The sequence below is a fragment of the Phyllobates terribilis genome, unplaced genomic scaffold (assembly GCF_046119375.1).
Source record: "Phyllobates terribilis strain yellow unplaced genomic scaffold, ASM4611937v1 Scaffold_5__5_contigs__length_657084704, whole genome shotgun sequence".
Taxonomy (NCBI): Eukaryota; Metazoa; Chordata; class Amphibia; order Anura; family Dendrobatidae; genus Phyllobates; species Phyllobates terribilis.
The window spans coordinates 171,685,835-171,703,555 of record NW_027362765.1 but is presented as its reverse complement, the minus strand read 5'-3'; the positions used below and the strand labels follow the sequence as shown (position 1 = coordinate 171,703,555).

Below are 17,721 nucleotides of genomic sequence, written 5' to 3'. Positions count from 1 at the left end.
CAACATACAGAATTTGGTGTTAACACCTTACACTCTTTTGGAGGTCACAATTGTGGTTTGCATACATAAGAATAGTGGTTAATTCTGGATCAAAGTTTCCAAATGTGTTATTTCTGCACCAAAAAAACAAGCCACCTTTTCTCATATTAAGTATAACTATAGATTTCCAATATATGGTCACTGTACTTATGGCCTCAGCTCAGCTGATGCTCCATCTGTTTTGGAGGGCCTCATTATTTTTCGTCCAGAGAGGCTGCTGCAAGGTGAGCGGTGTAGTAAGGCTGAACCATGCCACCCCTGACTTTCTCAGCCTTGCAATGAACACAGTACTAGCACTGTTCCATCTCACACCTAAAGGCAGGGAAACAAGGTTCCACGTTATTACAGAGCTCCCCATACTTCTGCAGCAGCCATCTTCCACATGAAGAGAATGGGGACTGATCATAGAGACGGAAAGAACTGCAGCAGAATAAAGGTCTTTAGGTATAATCAGCAGTATATTTGCCCCATAATGCTTATTACATTCATACTTGTCAGATTTAATTGGAGCATTTTTGAGAAATCTATGCTTGAAGTTTTAATTGCAAGTGCAGTGGGGCGGGGGGCACTTAACTTCTCCCTTTTCCCTGCCCACTGCCACTTTCCAATTTTTGATTGCAGGTCACTGCTTTCTCAGTGACCTGTGTTTTCTGCACAAGTGCAGTCATTTGCAGTCATTTGCCCAACCACTGGGATCAAGCTACAGCTACATACCTTTTGTAGAAGTCTGGCCAGAAGTGGTCTTCTTGGAAAAATTGTGAGAAAAGCTATATCTTGTAAAAAAGGCCAAGCGACTCAATGATGCTTGAAAACATAACCTGTGCACAGAAAAATGGCAGAAGATGCTCTCGACTGACGAGTCAAAATCTGAAATATTTGGCTGTAGCAGAAGGCAGTTTGTTTGCTGGAGAGCGGTACAATAATGAGTGTTGGCAGGTAACAGTAAAGCATCGGGCAGGTTCCTTGCAAGTTTGAGACAGAATTTCTGCAAATGGAGTTGGGGATTTAGTCAGGATTAATGGTGTTTTAATGCTGAAAAATAGAGACAGATACTTATCTATCATGCAGTACCATCAGGGACGCATCTAATTGGCTTCAATTTTATTCTGCAGTAGAACAAAGACTCCAAACACACTGCCAATGTCATTAAGAAATAAATTCTGCAGAAAGAAGAGCAAGGAGTCCTATAATTGATGATATGGCCCCTCAACATCATCCAGACTGTCTGGGATTCCATGAAAATACAGAAGGATTTGTCCAATCCTACATCCACAGAAGATCTGTGGTTAGTGCTCCCAGATGTTAGGAACAACCTTCCTGCATAGTCCCTTCAAAAACTTTAAGGACATAAAAGGTCATGCATACTGAACTTGTTGGGTTAGCTGACATTTACTTAATTTGGATGGCCATTAATAGATGAGCACATCTATTTGAGGATATGTCATAATTGTCTGAGATAGGAATATCCCTTCAAGTCCCCATTAAAGGAAACCTACAGCATATAGACACCAATTCCACTGCTGGATCTCGTTGCCAGCTATTTTCGATATTTTTTCAGTGGTTCTAGGGTAAAAACCTATTCAAGTATATTGTACAGTTACACTTGCATTGCAATAAATCATAACCATCTTGAGCACTGACAAATGCAGGAGGAAAAATGCTTTTGGCGATTATCTCCCCCCAATTACTTGCAGGGAATGCGGGTAGTACATGCAGAACCTCAGAAGTGTAGGACTGCTGGATTTCATTTTTATAATCAGAATCAGAACCAATTAGTGTCTTTTTTCAAGAAATGTTGGTGATTATTATCAAACTGCTCACATGCCATCTGGTGGCCTGAAAATAAAATGCAGGGGCCGATAGCTTGGAATTAATAGATCTGAGCATTATCTTGGCGCTGAAAGGTAAACTAGCAAAGAGGGAGAGTAAACAATGTGTTAGCAGCTCATTAGTAGACAGGCAGGGAGCAGGAGACAGACTGACTGACCATAATCCTCTGGACAAACTGAGAGACTGCTATGTGCTTAACTGTTTCATTGCATCTGATCTGGTCAAGGCATATTACACAGGTGTAAAGAGCAATTAAAGATGCATCTCAATACAATGCTAGCCACAGATATTAGTAATTTATTATCTGTTTATTCTAGGCAATAATCTGTGCATCTCTGTAACAAATCATTAGTAAAGATCTCGGTGTGATTTTATCTGGATTCCACTTATTAGTTGTAAAACGCGTTCATTGTGGTTTCTTCATGACACCTGTGAGTAGACAGCATTGGCCAAGAGCTATGGAGGTCTCCTAATGTCTGCATAGCATCCTATTTGGATCCCCCTTTTATGCAGGACCAGTCATTTTTCCAATAAAAAAATATATGTTTAATTAGATTATAACAGTGGTCACTAAACTGAAATTAGCCAAAGCAACTCCAAGAATGATCTGGAAGAAAAGACTGCAAAATCTGCGTTAGAGACTACCGAACTATAGTCATCATTTAGTCCTTACTAGTGATGAGCGAGCACTAAAATGCTCGGGTGCTCGAAGCTCGGGTCGAGCACATTGGAATACTCGGGTGCTCGACCCGAGCAACGAGCCCAATGTAAGTCTATGGGAAACTCGAGCATTTTTCTGGCAGTCCCCCCCGGCGGTCTGCAGAAGGTCAAAAATTGCCCAAATCGATGGGAACGGTCTTCAATTAAACGTCAGGCAGGCAGAATATATAGGCAGACAGGCAGGCAGGGTATATAGGAGGGTGCATGAAAAACATAGCAGGGCAATTGGAACACACTAGTGCCCTCCGATTTTCATGCACCCGTCTCTTTAAAAAAGCTGGCAATTCATCAGCGGCATACACCGGTACCCGACAATTTAGAACAGAAAGAATAGAGCATCACACATAGATTAGATAGATAGAAACATGTCAGTCACATATATAATAAGTACAGTGACAGTGTTGGTTACTGTACTTGTCATTTAGTGTTAAAATAAAGGATTTATAAAAAAAAATAATAGTGTTTTTGTCTCTTTAAAAAAGCCGGCCGGCAATTCATCAGCGGCATACACCGGTACCAGACAATTTAGCACAAGAAAGAATAGAGCATCACACATAGATTAGATAGATAGAAACATGTCAGTCACATATATAATAAGTACAGTGATAGTGTTGATTACTGTACTTGTCATTTAGTGTTAAAATAAAGGATTTATTAAAAAAAAAAATTGGCGTGGGGTTCCCCGTAATTTTAGTCTCTAGCAGAGATTAAGCAGACGGCTGGGGCAGATGTTTGAAGCCTGGGAAGGGGGTAATACCCACGGAGCTTCCCAGGCTACTAATATCAGCCCCCAGCTGAATACCTAGCCTTTACTTTAAAATGGGGGAAATAATTTAAAAAAAAATTGACGTGGGGTTTCGCCCTATTTTTGTGTCCAGCCGGGTGCAGCAGGCAGGAACGGGCTTCCCCCAACCACCAGCTGCCTATTGGTACCTGGCCGGACACAACAATATAGGGAAGCCCTTTTTTTTTATTATTTCATGAAATAATTAAAAAAAAAATACGTGGGGCTTCGCCCTATTTTTGTATCCAGCCAGGTACAACTAGGCAGCTGGGGGCTGGAATCTGCAGCGCAGGGAGGCCCAAGCTTTCTGCCCCCCCCCCCCCCCTGCAAATTGCAGTCCGCAGCCACCCCAGAAAGTGGCGCGTTCATAGAAGCGCCATCTTCTGGCGCTGTACCCAACTCATCCAGGGCCCTGGTGCGGTGGCTCACTGGGTAATAAAGGGGTTAGGGCCAGCTTGGTATTATCAGCTGGCCCTAAGCTTGAAATTCATGGGGTCACGCCAATATTAGACACGACCACCATGAATTTCTACTAAAGTATTTAAAAAAAACACAACACCCAGAATAAAGTCCTTTAATTGAAATAAACACACAATTGTTTAATGTTCTAAATTAAACCATACTTACCATCACGCCCATTCCAGCTGAAGCCAATGTCTTCTGCAATAAAAGTAAAATAATAAAGCAACCTCATCCTTACCTTTCCATGGTTCCCAGGACAGCTTCAGCTCTGCTACATTCACATGACAGGCTGGATCGCAGCCAAAAGCTGCCATCCAGCTTGCCATGCCGCAGACACTGAGAAGCGCAGGCATGCTTGCGCTCCTCAGTGTCTGGCTGTGACGGCATCCAGAAGAGTCGAGTTCATGTCCAATGAACTCAGCTCACCTCATGCACATCACTGACAGCGTGGGAGAATTCTCCTGCGCATAGCGCTTGAGCAGGAGAATTGTCCCACGCTGGGATGGCATTTTGATGACAGGCTGGATCGCAGATAATCTGCAGTTTGTTACAGTAGATTTTAATCAAATCTCATTCACACGCCACAAAAAATGTCCTTGTGGAAAATAACATGCTGTGTGAATCTTAAATCCACAGCATGTCTATTTTTATGCAAATTTTCTTTGTGGATTTAACCATTTGCAATGTATTGGGTAAAATCCACAACAAATCCGCAACAAAATCTGCATGTACATGGAGACTTTGCTGTGTATCCACTTCAGAATCCACTACGCATCTATTCTGTCACATACCCCAACAGAAGTAACATTTGATTAATTGATCAATTAGCTAAATTCGGATACTTGCGTTTTTTTCATTGCATTTTTTCTACATGCGTTTTTGTCACTTTTTTTCTACCATGGATTTTTCTCAGCTCATTCAAGTCTATAGGGAAAATTTCATATTTATTGCAAGCAAAATTGACATGTTGCACAGTGTAAAAAAAAAAGCACAGTAGGCATGAGATATCTATAAATCCTATCCACTTTGCTGGAACTGAAAGACACTGCATTTTTTGTGCAACGAAAATGCGCAGTATCAAAAACTCATGGTGGGAACTTACTGTTATGGCTCAGAAATGTCATCATTGTCTTTGTGATCAGTGTGCCTGTTGTTACCATCAATGTTTCATTAATGATTTTTCACTGATAAAAAGTAAAAAAAAAAATGACAACGCTTCTCCTAGCAATGTTAATTACAGACAGCACACGGACAGAATCTGATGCCATTCGCATGCAGACCGTGATTTTTCACGAGCCCATAGACTTTAATGGGTAATTTTTCATCTGTGACTCACATCAAAGATGGGCATGTCTCCATGGTTTTTTGCAGACCACTTGCGCCACAAAAACACAGACATGTGAACAGCTTCTAGACTATAATAGGTACTTGTGTTGTCCGTGAAAAATATGGATAGAACATGTACGTGATTCATGGATGTCTGAATGAGGATTTAGAGTAAGTCAGTGCACTTATTTTTGGACATATATATTAATATTGATGAACCTGTGTTGAAACTGTGAATGCCTATTTTCAGGAGATTCATTAAAGGGTTGTCCACTACCAGATAATGCCTTCTTAAATGCTACAGAACCCCAAATAAAATAAAAACAGCAAATGCTCACTTCTCTGGTCATCACTGGTCCAGCAATGTTGGCGCTAATCACCTGATGCTTACATGATATTGTTATGTCACATCAGCAGCTACTGATTGGCTGCAGCTTTCACAGATCTGTCAGACTGAACAGACAGGTTGCAGCGCTCACGTGACGTAACAATGTCACATTAAAGCCCAAAGAGACAGCATCAACATTGTTAGAACGCCACTGGTCTTGGCGGAGAGTATGTGTTGTTTTCATTTTCTTTGCGAAACTAGAATTAAGAAGATGTCCCCAAAGGAAATCACAGGGCACCAGAGTTACTCCCAGAATATTTTTATGGTCTGTTTTTTTTCACATTTTTGGTTTGACAAAAACAATTTGTTGCCATTTAGTTTTCCTTACTGGTTTTTCTAATGGAATAAAAATCTTCTGGGAGCAAATCTGGTGTCATGGCATTTCCTTACTTTGCACACTTGGCAATTGGATACGGAGTCACCCCAAGAAAAGCACACATTTTCAGAAGTGGTACAGAAGAACTTTTTGCTCTTTGTAGAAAAGCCCCCCCATGTTATTCATAGAAATACAATTTATCAATGTATCTTAGGTTGCACTATATTTAATAAAAGGAAACAAATTTTAGTAGCAAACAAGTGCAAATGATGAATTAGGAAAAACTTGACAAGACGCCCCTGATTCATGCCTGAGATCAGCTCATTCCCCATTATACACTTTGCTATTTGGACATGATCTGCTATAACTGGAAGTTCATAATTTGTCTCATTACTAGACAAGTCACCTAGACTCGTGCCAGTTTTCATAGATAAATTGTGATTAATGCTTGCTGAAACCTCTGGATTATTATGGCTCAGATTTACCATATCGGGAGAGTCAATAATGGTGCAGAAAGTATTATGCTGGTGTGAACGCTGTTAATGGCTGAGTGTTTACAAACACCTACAAAAGTGCAGTGGACCCCCACCAAGTCTACTGTTCAGTGATTATCTTCTACACACATCACTCAGCAGGATCTCGTCTCCAGGAGGGTCTGACAAGATGGAGTGCACAATTAATGATCCCATCACTAATTACCTGCAAAGCCAGGAGGGGAGGGGGTCTGCGTACATACAAGCACTGCTTCCTGTACTGCATCTCCATTAGGCCATGATTCTCTTATATCTACATTCCCTAAGGACCTCCATGCACTTATTGGATGTTACATATCATGGAGACCAGGCTGTAAACTATGACATTTGCAATCCAAGTCATACAAAGGTGATCAATACCTACTAACCACCAAAGGAAAGCAACACTGCTATGTCCTCCACCTCCTGGACTTGTCCTCTGCCTTCGACACAGTGGACCATTCCCTCTTACTACAGATTCTCTCATCTCTTGGCATCACAGACTTGGCCCTATCTTGGATCTCTTCATACCTAACAGACCAGACATTCAGTATCTCCCACTCACACAAAACCTCCTCATCTCGTCCCATATCTGTCAGTGTCCCACAAGGTCCAGTTCTTGGACCTCTGCTCTTCTCCATCTACACCTCTACACCTTCGGCCTGGGACAGCTCATAGAGTCTCACGACTTTCAGTGTCATCTCTATGCTGGTGACACATAGATCTAACTCTCTGGACCTGATATCACCTCCTTACTAACCAAAATCTCACAATATCTGTCCGGTATTTCTTCCTTCTCGATTTTTAAAACTTTACATGGACAAAACAGAATTCATAATTTTTTCCCGATCTCATTCAACGCCCCCAACATATCCATCAAAGTCAATGGTTGCTCACTCTCCCCAGTCCTTCAAGCTCACTGCCTCGGAGTAACCCTTGACTCTGCTCTACTTCAAACCACATATCCAAGCCCTTCCCACCTCCTACTGACTCCAACCCAAAAATATTTACCGGATCTGTACATTCCTTAACCAAGAATCTGCAAAAACACTAGTGCATGCCCTCATCACCTCCCGCCTCGACTACTGCAACCTCCTGCTCTGTGGCCTCTCTTCTAACACTCTTGCACCCCTCCAATCTATCCTAAACTCTGCTGCCTGACTACTCCACCTGTCCTCCCACTATCCCCTGGCCTTTCCTCTGCCAATCCCTTCACTGGCTCCCCATTCTCCAGAGAAACCAGTTCAAAAGTTCAAAACCCTAACCATGACATACAAAGCTATCCACAACCTGTCTCCTCCATATATCTGTGACCTAGTCTCTCTGTACTTACCTACACGCAACCTCTGATCCTCACAAGACCTATTTCGCTACTCCCCTCTTATCTCCTCTTCCCACAATCGCATACAAGATTTCTCCCGTGCATCCCCCTACTCTGGATTTCTCTACCCTAACATGTCAGACTCTCGTCTAACGTGGAAAACTTCAAAAGGAACCTGAAGACTTACCTCTTCCGACAAGTATTCAACCTGCAGTAACCCTCTTTCCACTATACTGCTGCACGTCCAGCTCTGCCCTCACCTACTGTATCCACACCATTCCCTTTTAGACTGTGAGCCCTTGTGGGCTGGGTCCTCTCTCCTCCTGTACCAGTCAGTGACTTGTATTGTTCCATGATTATTTTACTTGTTTTTTATTATGTATACCCCTTTTCACATGTATAGCGCCATGGAATAAATAGCGCTATAATAATAATAATAATATATGGTAACATTCAGTATACAGATTCTAATGGGAATGTTCTTAATAATTTGATAACATTAACTTATTAGACAGTACATTGCTAGTGTTCACTTGTTTTCACATCCACAAGCCACAGGTTCATCTTTGACAGCACAGTCCTATCACTTCATTGCACTTCAACCAAGTAAATGGTTTAAATTTAATCAAGAGCTAAAGAAGAATACTAGGTAAAAGCAAAACTGCTAAATAGATTTATGAAAGAGGTATTCTGGTAAGATGTTACATAGGTGATAACTTCTAAATTGGTGGGTGACTGACCATTGAGACCCCACCAATTGTCATAACATGGGACTTCTGTGTGCATTCTTTATTACTGCACTATTCGTTCTCTATAGGATTGCCAAATATAACCAACACTGCACTGAGATCAGATTCGGAGGTAATCATGTAACTTGCCAGTATGGGAAGAAAACGGATTACTCAGGACTCCTAACTACATACAAGCTCAAGTGCTAGATAATGCACACAGATATACAGTTGTGCTCAAAAGTTTACATACCCCGGCAGAATATTTCCTTTCTTGGCCTTATTTCAGAGAATATGAATGACAACAAAAAAACTTTTTCTCCACTCCACTTTGGATTGTGAGTCATGGGGAAAGCAAAAGAAAACGGATCTACGGGAAAAGGTAGTTGAACTGTATAACACAGGAAATGGATACAAAAAAATATCTAAGGAATTGATAATGCCAGTCAGCAGCGTTCAAACTGTGATTAACAAATTGAAGATCAGGGGCTCTGTAAAAAACAAACCGCGGTCAGGTAGACCAACAAAAATTTCGGCCACAAATGGCAGGAAAATTGTTTGGGATGCAAAGAAAAACCCACAAATAATGTCAGCTGAAATTCAGGACTCTCTGAAAACTACAATATAATTAGAGAAAATCCCATGGGCATAATTAATTAGTCTAAGTAAGACCCTTGTAAATCATTAGTGCATATAATATATAACTATATACTCCAACAAAGAATTATATATCAAACAGGAGAAATAAAGGAGTATCTCTTTTTTTAAAAAATATACACAGCTTTATTGAAAAAATTGATTAAAAATCACAAAGAAATAAACATGATGGACAAAAGTGGTAATAAAATGGACATTCCGGGTACAGACCTAAATGACCAAAAGTTTGGTCATCACATTGCCAGCAAATCTAGGGTATGGAGCAAACATGAATAGAGATTTATATAATAGATTTTTGTAGTATATCTTCTGTCTGGTTATAATAATTGTGCCCCAAATAATCCTAAGGTGCTCATGAGTGAGTGACCTTACCAATTAGTGAGGGGAAGTCTGGCCCGGCCTGGAGTGCAAAAGGCTAGAAGGTATTGTACCCCTAACGCACGTTTCGCGTGCCGCCGGCACGCTTTCTCAAGGGGAAGTGAGGAGAAGGATTACCTGCAGGACCTTCATACCATGTGACCATACCACATGGTTTCCCGCTCACCAATAGGAGCAGCCGCCCGGCGCATGCGCCGATCGCCGCACCCGCGACACGCCCACCCCGGCCGTCAAGCCAATCACAGTCCCGAAGACATCCGCGCCCGCCGGGACCAAGATAGAGACACCGGGGGGTGGCGCACCCACGGGGGAGGAGAAAAGAGGCACGCGCACACTGCTCCCACGGTGAGTATATAACAAAACAAGTATAGGGATTTGCTTCAAGGTACAATTATTCACAACATAAATCCAAAACATTATCAAGCCCTAAAGTCATAGGCCGCCATGAAGACAAAAAGGAGGAAAGAGAACAAGAAGGAAAGGAGGATAAAAAGCTACATAGAACAGCAAAAAGACATGTTGACAGTATAAATACATCTCATTAAGCAAAAAATATAAATATGATTGCCAATTCAACATGCCTGCTGTATAAAGAACAGTATATATAAATTGATGCAAATGCCGTTGATGTCCATCCCGACTCATCATCCATATATCCTCCATGTAGATATCATAAGACCATAATTCACCAAAGCATGCAGCCAATACCGTATGAGAGTCGGTCAAAAAATATGATATAGAGCAATAAAAAGGAACTGCAGGTAAATCAACAGAAAAAATCATAAATAGAATCACAACAAACATAAAATATTGAAATACCTTCTAGCCTTTTGCACTCCGGGCCGGGCCAGACTTCCCCTCACTAATGGGTAAGGTCACTCACTCATGAGCACCTTAGGATTATTTGGGGCACAATTATTATAACCAGACAAAAGATATACTACAAAAATCTATTATATAAATCTCTATTCATGTTTGCCCCATACCCTAGATTTGCTGGCAATGTGATGACCAAACTTTTGGTCATTTAGGTCTGTACCCGGAATGTTCATTTTATTACCACTTTTGTCCATCATGTTTATTTCTTTGTGATTTTTAATCAATTTTTTCAATAAAAACGTGTATATTTTTTTTTAAAAAAAGAGATACTCCTTTATTTCTCCTCTCTGAAAACTAGTGGTGTGGCTGAAAAATGGGCTGCATGGTCGAGTTGCCAGAAGAAAGCAATTACTCCGCAAATGCCACAAAGTATCTCTCCTACAATACGCCAAACAGCACAGAGACAAGCCTCAAAACTTCTGGAACAAGGTAATTTGGAGTGATGAGACCAAAATTGAACTTTTTGGCCACAACCATAAACATTACATTTGGAGAGAGGTCAACAAGGCCTATGATGAAAGGAACACCATTCCTACAGTAAAGCACGGAGGTGGAATGCTGATGTTTTGGAAATGTGTGAGCTACAAAGGCACAGGAAACTTGGTGAAAGTTGAAGGAAAGATGAATGCAGCATGTTATCAGCAAATACTGGAGGCAAATTTGCACTCATCAGCCCGGAAGCTGCCCATGGGACGTACTTGGACGTTCCAACATGACAACAATCCAAAACACAAGGTCAAGTCGACCTGTCATTGGCTACAGCAGAACAAAGTGAAGGTTCTGGAGTGGCCATCTCAGTCTCCTGACCTCAATATCATTGAGCTACTCTGGGGAGATCTCAAATGCGCAGTTTATTCTAGACATCCCAGGAATTTACAGGAACTGGAGGCTTTTTGCCATGAAGAATGGGCAGCTTTACCATCTGAGAAAATAAAGAACCTCATCCACAACTACCGCAAAAGACTTCAAGCTGTCATTGATGTTAGAGGGGGCAATACATGGTATTAAGAACTGGTGTATTTGAACTTTTGATCAGGGTCATTTGGATGTTTTTGGTTCTTATTAAGATTTAAAAAGAGAAAACACAGTAGTTTGACAATAAATGGCTTCACTCAACCAATAACCATGAGTGGAAAAAAAAGTTTCTTTGTTATCATTCATATTCTCTGAAACAAGGCCAAGAAAGTAAAAATTCTGCAGGGGTATGTAAACTTTTGAGCACAACTGTAACTACATGCATATGAAATCTCTTACTGATGACTATCGCAAATTTTGTTTCGTTTCGAGGGCTAGTATGCATAGTATATGATAAAACTGAAAAGTTCTGCTTTGTAAAGTGTCAACTTGAAAACTAAGTTTATAAAAAGTGTTACTGGCAGACTTATTAATAAAAAGTAGTACAACCATCTCATAGAATAAAAAGGAGAATGAAAGAGAAAGGGTAAGTAATATGGTTCCGGAAATCTGAAAGCCCAATAATCTGAGTGCCAGCTCTTGAGCTGGAAAACATTATTATGGAAAAAGAAAGAATTTGAAGCAAACAACGAAGGGTGTATACGATTATAACATGCAATAATAATGGTTTAACTGCTGACAAACTACGCCAAATGATCAGTGTGTCATGTCTCAGTAAACTATGAAATATCATGCACAGACAGAAAATGTCGATTACTGTATCTATGTCAACAACAATAGTTATCTTATAAAAGATGAATAGGATGCAAAGGATTTTACCTAAGGCTGGCCATATATATTAGGTAGCTGTCGGCATAACGATGCTTCAGCCGATTGATTGGGCGACAGCCATCTCAGCCAATACTTTCATTCTGCGCTCCTGTGTTTGCTATGAGAAAGCTTATCAGGTAAAACATTGCAATCGTCAGTCTGAAATCAGACTTGCGTGAGCGACATCCTCCCCAACCATCAGGTGGCCAGCGCCCCCATACACATTAGACTGTCAGCCGAACCCAGCGATATTGATGGGTTCTGACGACTTCAGTCTAACTAAAGCCTCTGAGATAAAAATGCTGTCTACACCAGAAGTTCTTATCAATTAAGTTTCTAAAATTGTATATATCTGAACTATATTCTAATACATTATCTGAAAATACCCAGAAATAGATTTTCTATGTACTGTATATATTATACCATAAACTGTTCTTTTGTTTAGAAACATCATAACATTTCATATGCATGAAAACATTCATCCACTATGGTATCAAATCGACTTTTAATGATTAGACTTAGAAAGGAAATTCAGGGAATGGTGCTGTCTTTGCCACCAAGTGAGATTAAGGTGCACGAACTTCAGATTGCTTGGAAGTAAAATTTATTCACACTGATATAAAACAATTAAAACTATATACACAATGCATTTTGGCTGTAAATTAATTATCTTTTTTTTTTTAGTAAATTAGTCCCAGTCAAACTATGTGTGGTGGCTCAGTGGTTAGCACTGCAGCCTTGCAGCACTGGGGTCCTGGGTTGAAATCCCACCAAGGACAACATCTGCAAGGAGTTTGTATGTTCTCCCCGTGTTTGTGTGGGTTTCCTCTGGGTTCTCCAGTTTCCTCTCAAACTCCAAAGACATACTGATAGGGAATGTAGATTGTGAGCTATGGAATATGATGGCGCTATATAATAAATGAAATGCATCCTAAAATGTCTTATGAAATCTATTTGCATTTATGTTTTCTGAGTACTTTTCAATGTATATAATGGAAATATCTTACAATGGCCGATGCCTGGAGAAATGTTTTGTTACATGTGACGAATCAAGAAGAATTTTTCATTCACGACTCCCCTTGTTATTCACAGTTGTGGTTAGTAGTAATGGTGAATGCACAACCCTTTTTACAATTTTTAAATGGGTTTATATTGAAACCTGCATTGTCACCTTAAAATGGAACTCAATTTCCCAAAAATATTTTTGCCACTTATATTTTTTATGTCCAATCTCCCTTGTTCGGCCTTGTCTTGAATGTAGATGCTTCCAGCCAATTCCTGTTAGTAAGGGTGTGAGTGGCACTAATGAATCCCCTGCAGGTTGCTATGTAATTGGGTTTGTTTCTCTGCATGGTGGGAGATTGTTCTAGAGTCTGAAAGAGGGGGGCAGTGATTAGGTTAAGCTGATAAATACTGATTGCCCCATTAGGTTAGCAAACAGATAGCCGGGTGTAGTGAGGGCGGGGGAGGACCCCACACCAAGTATATATTCTAGGTCACAGTCAGCTGGGTGTCCCATCATTCGATATCACCATGAAGCTGCTGGTATCTCTTCTTCTCTCACTCCTTCCTTACACACACGGCTACATTTGGGCCTGGATGTTATCAATGCCATATAATACTCCTGAAGATGCAGCCGGACTCACAAGAAGCCCCACAACCAAGGGGTCCATGGTAAGTAATTTCTAATGGCTATAGAAATCCGTAGAGCTTTGCATCTACTATAAAAGTATATACTGATCCACATGGCTATAGCAGAGCTGAAGTTGTCATCTGTTTCCTGTGTGCATGACAATAATTATGTTAAATGACAAACTCAGCTCTGCTGCACTGGATGTATGTTACAGACCTATAACTTTCTGGATTTTTCCCTTTTTTTTACTTTTACACTTTACATAATCTAATTCACTAAGGATAAATGTAGACGCCTAGTATCTTGGCAGCTGTAGCCTTATCAGTACATGTTAATGCAATCATGCATTGTAAGGTATAACTTTACCCTTATCCATCCATCTTAATGCTTCTGACTATTGTGATGTGCTAAAAATGGTTCTCATAACAGGAAGTTTGCTTTGTGTAACGGGCACTGGACCTGTTGCACAACACTTTCAAGTAAAAAAACTTATTTAAAGGATAATTATATTAACAGAGTAACTTGTCTTTTGTATGCAATGGTTCACAATGAGATTGAAATTTATCAAAATACCTGAAATTGTTCATTTTCTCTCTAGGTAACATGTGACCATGACCGTGGTTGCGCACGTGGCCTGTTCTGCGATCGTCATTTTGGTCTGTGCGTGGCACTGCGTCATGAAAGTCAATACTGCCGAAAGGATTCCCAGTGCGTTCGTGGCCTGGGCTGTATGTTTGGGCGATGCCAGCGGATTATACCAGGTGGAAATGAAGGTATGATCAGTTTTATATTTTACAACATATGAAGGGTCATCACTGCTCTTCATATACAAGTTATATGTGACAGACATAATATCACTGATAGCTAATTGTTGAATAATTGACAATATCACACAATAATTGATGAACCATTATTATTCATATCAGGATCCAGATGCCGTCAAGATAAGGATTGCTCTCCTTCTATGTGTTGTGCCAGACACCATGGAGAGATGATCTGCAAGCGCAAGCTACCTGCTGGGGGTAGTTGTTATGTTCCTGAAGGGGGGTTAGCATTCAGCATCAATCAGCTGTGCCCTTGTGAAGAAGGACTGGTGTGCAGTTCTGTACACCCTTCTCGAGAGTGAGTACCAGTCACGCACAGCAATGCTATTATGCCATACATTATACCTTCCATAGATTTTCTTGTAAAGCAAAGCCAAACCTGAACGGTTACAGTGTTTAAATATAACAAGAAAGAGCATGTATAGTGTGGAATGAATTGCATTCCACAAAATAATATGTATAATATATATGTGTAATTATATATATATGTATAATATAGTATATGTATAATATACATAATATATGGCATAATATATCTAATAATAATGTGTAATAATAATATATGTGTATAATAATACACTATAATACTTGTAATATGAATTGCATTACTATTCGCCCTAACCCACAGTTAAAAGAAAGGGATCCGCTTTTATTGACATGCATATTTATATATATATATATATATATATATATATATATATATATATATAATGTACAATGTGATATATAAACATTGAATATCTATTTGAATAAACACTGCCTCTTCTTTTGGACACATCTCCTAAAATATCACAATTATACAGTTCTAGCACGTGTTTTTTTTTTTGCAGTCTTATAAGGCTAGGTTCATACTTTGCAGATCCTTTGCGGATTTTATGCTGAAATCTGCAGCTGTTCTGCATCAAGAGCTGGCACATATTTTATGAACTTAATTGTGCTTTTATAAGTGCATTTTTTGTTGCAGAAATACATAAAAGAAAAACACAACAAAACAATAGCATGTTAGGGATTTAACCTGCGGATTTAGGGTCTCCATTGAATGAATGCGTGAGATCTGCTCCTAAAAGGTGCCTTTCTGCAACAGAAGTTGACATCACGCAGATTTTAAGAAAGAAATACAACACAAGATACATTCTAGATACATTTTATAACCAGACAAAAAATGACTTCAGATTATATTTGGTATTGTGTCGTTTACATTTGGAAAATAGGTCTCTGCGTTGTAGAAAGGTGTTTTCATGATATCATGGGCCATGATTCATGGCTTAAAATGTAAAGTTAGACAAACAAAGAATAGCTTCCCTAGGGCACTATATCGGCATAGGAACTTTTATGGCCAGAATAAGATTTGTGACCTCTTATACTCACACCCCTTCGTGTGTTTATTTCCGCAGGAAGGAATTTGTTTACAGTCCCAGCACAGACTGGAAATGCGTGGCTCCCTCCCAGTGATGCCCCCGATGTATGACTCTCCCCCCAAGACTCTGTAAATATCCTGTACATACAAATTATATAAATAAAGAGCTTTATTGTTTCACTCCAGTGTGCCATTCTTATTTAAAATCCTAAATCCAGCTGGATTAGCAGGAGAAAGGTTCCACATGGTGGGCAACCTGAGATATTTTTGGAGCCATCCTTCTGTTTGCCATCTTGCATATGGGTTGGATTTTCTTATAGCAGGTGCAGGCAGTATTCTGGAATTCTCATCTAGGAATGTACTACATTTAAGGCTCAGTTCACACATCTGTGCTTCGCGATTGCGAACGCACAGACTGGCCACTAGTCTCTTGACCCAAACTCAACCGCCTTATAGGCATATATGGATACGAGACCCGTGGCCAGTCCGTGCGTTTGGGTTTGTATTTTTCAACCATGAAAAATATATGTGAAACCAGCCTATAAGAAATGGTTTGATGGCATTATATAAATACATTGTAAGGCAATTGTTTAAACAGAAATATATTACTAATAATCCTTACATTACATTATAAATAAAATTAATTCCAATGGTTAAAGACTCATTCCAAGTTTTTCAATCTGCATCATATTTGATTGGCGGTTGTTTTATAGCCTGTTTATACAGGCAGACCACGCTTCAGATGCATACAGAACGATCAGTAATAGATTGCTCAGTTCACATAGACTGCCATTGTGAATGCCAAAAAGATCATTTCACCCGAAATTCAAGCCTCTATAAACAGCATAATTACCATCAGGACTGTGGAGTCGGAGTCTATTTTGGTGGAGTCGGAGCTGGAGTAGGTATAAAATGGACCGACTTTTGACTCCTAAAATATATAGTAAATTTGGTACAGTAGTACAATGCAGTATGTGCTGTCTCACAACCCCAAACAACTATTCAACACCTTCAATTCTCTCCTCCGTCCCCCAGTGCCTCCTCCCTCTCCTCTTATTTCAGCCGAAGACTTTGCCTCATTCTTCAAGCAGAAGATTGACACCATCAGACAAAGCTTTTGCCTAAAGCTCCCACAGCCCCTCCCCACATCTACTCAACCCTCTTCCTCCAAAACCACCTTCTCCACCATTTCTGAAGATCAACTTTCCTCTTTACTCTCCAAATCACACCTCACCACCTGTAAACTTGACCCAATCCCGTCACACCTCATCCCAAACCTTACCACTATCTTCATCCCAGCCCTAGCCCACCTCTTCAACCTGTCACTAACAACTGGTGTCTTCCCCTCATGCTTCAAACATGCCTCAATCACACCCATCCTCAAAAAGCCCTCCCTTGACCCATCCTCTGTGTCTAGCTATCGCCCCATATCTCTTCTCCCCTATGCCTCAAAACTACTGGAACAACATGTCCATTCTGAACTGTCCTCCCACCTCTCCTCCTGCTCCCTCTTTGACCGCCTACAATCTGGTTTCCGACCGCACCATTCTACTGAAACTGCACTAACTAAAGTCACCAACGACCTACTAACTGCCAAATCTAAGCGACACTACTCTGTTCTTCTCCTCCTAGACCTGTCATCTGCCTTTGACACAGTGGACCATTCCCTCTTACTACAGACTCTCTCATCTATTGGCATCACAGACTTGGCCCTATCCTGGATCTCCTCATACCTAACAGACCGGACATTCAGTGTCTCCCACTCACACACCACCTCCTCATCTCGCCCCCTATCTGTCGGTGTCCCCCAAGGTTCAGTTCTAGGACCGCTGCTCTTCTCCA

General features: G+C 40.4%; 1 protein-coding gene across 1 annotated transcript in view; it reads left to right on the top strand.

Moving 5' to 3' along the window:
- Nucleotides 1-16,036, top strand: part of LOC141271011 (dickkopf-related protein 3-like) — a 144,498-nt gene extending 128,462 nt beyond the window's left edge. The window contains exons 2-4 of the mRNA XM_073681115.1: nt 14,297-14,471; nt 14,625-14,820; nt 15,917-16,036. Coding sequence (XP_073537216.1) covers nt 14,297-14,471; nt 14,625-14,820; nt 15,917-15,974 — 429 coding nt within the window. The 3' untranslated portion in view covers nt 15,975-16,036. The remainder of the gene's footprint in view (nt 1-14,296; nt 14,472-14,624; nt 14,821-15,916) is intronic.
- Nucleotides 16,037-17,721: the final 1,685 nt, after the last annotated feature.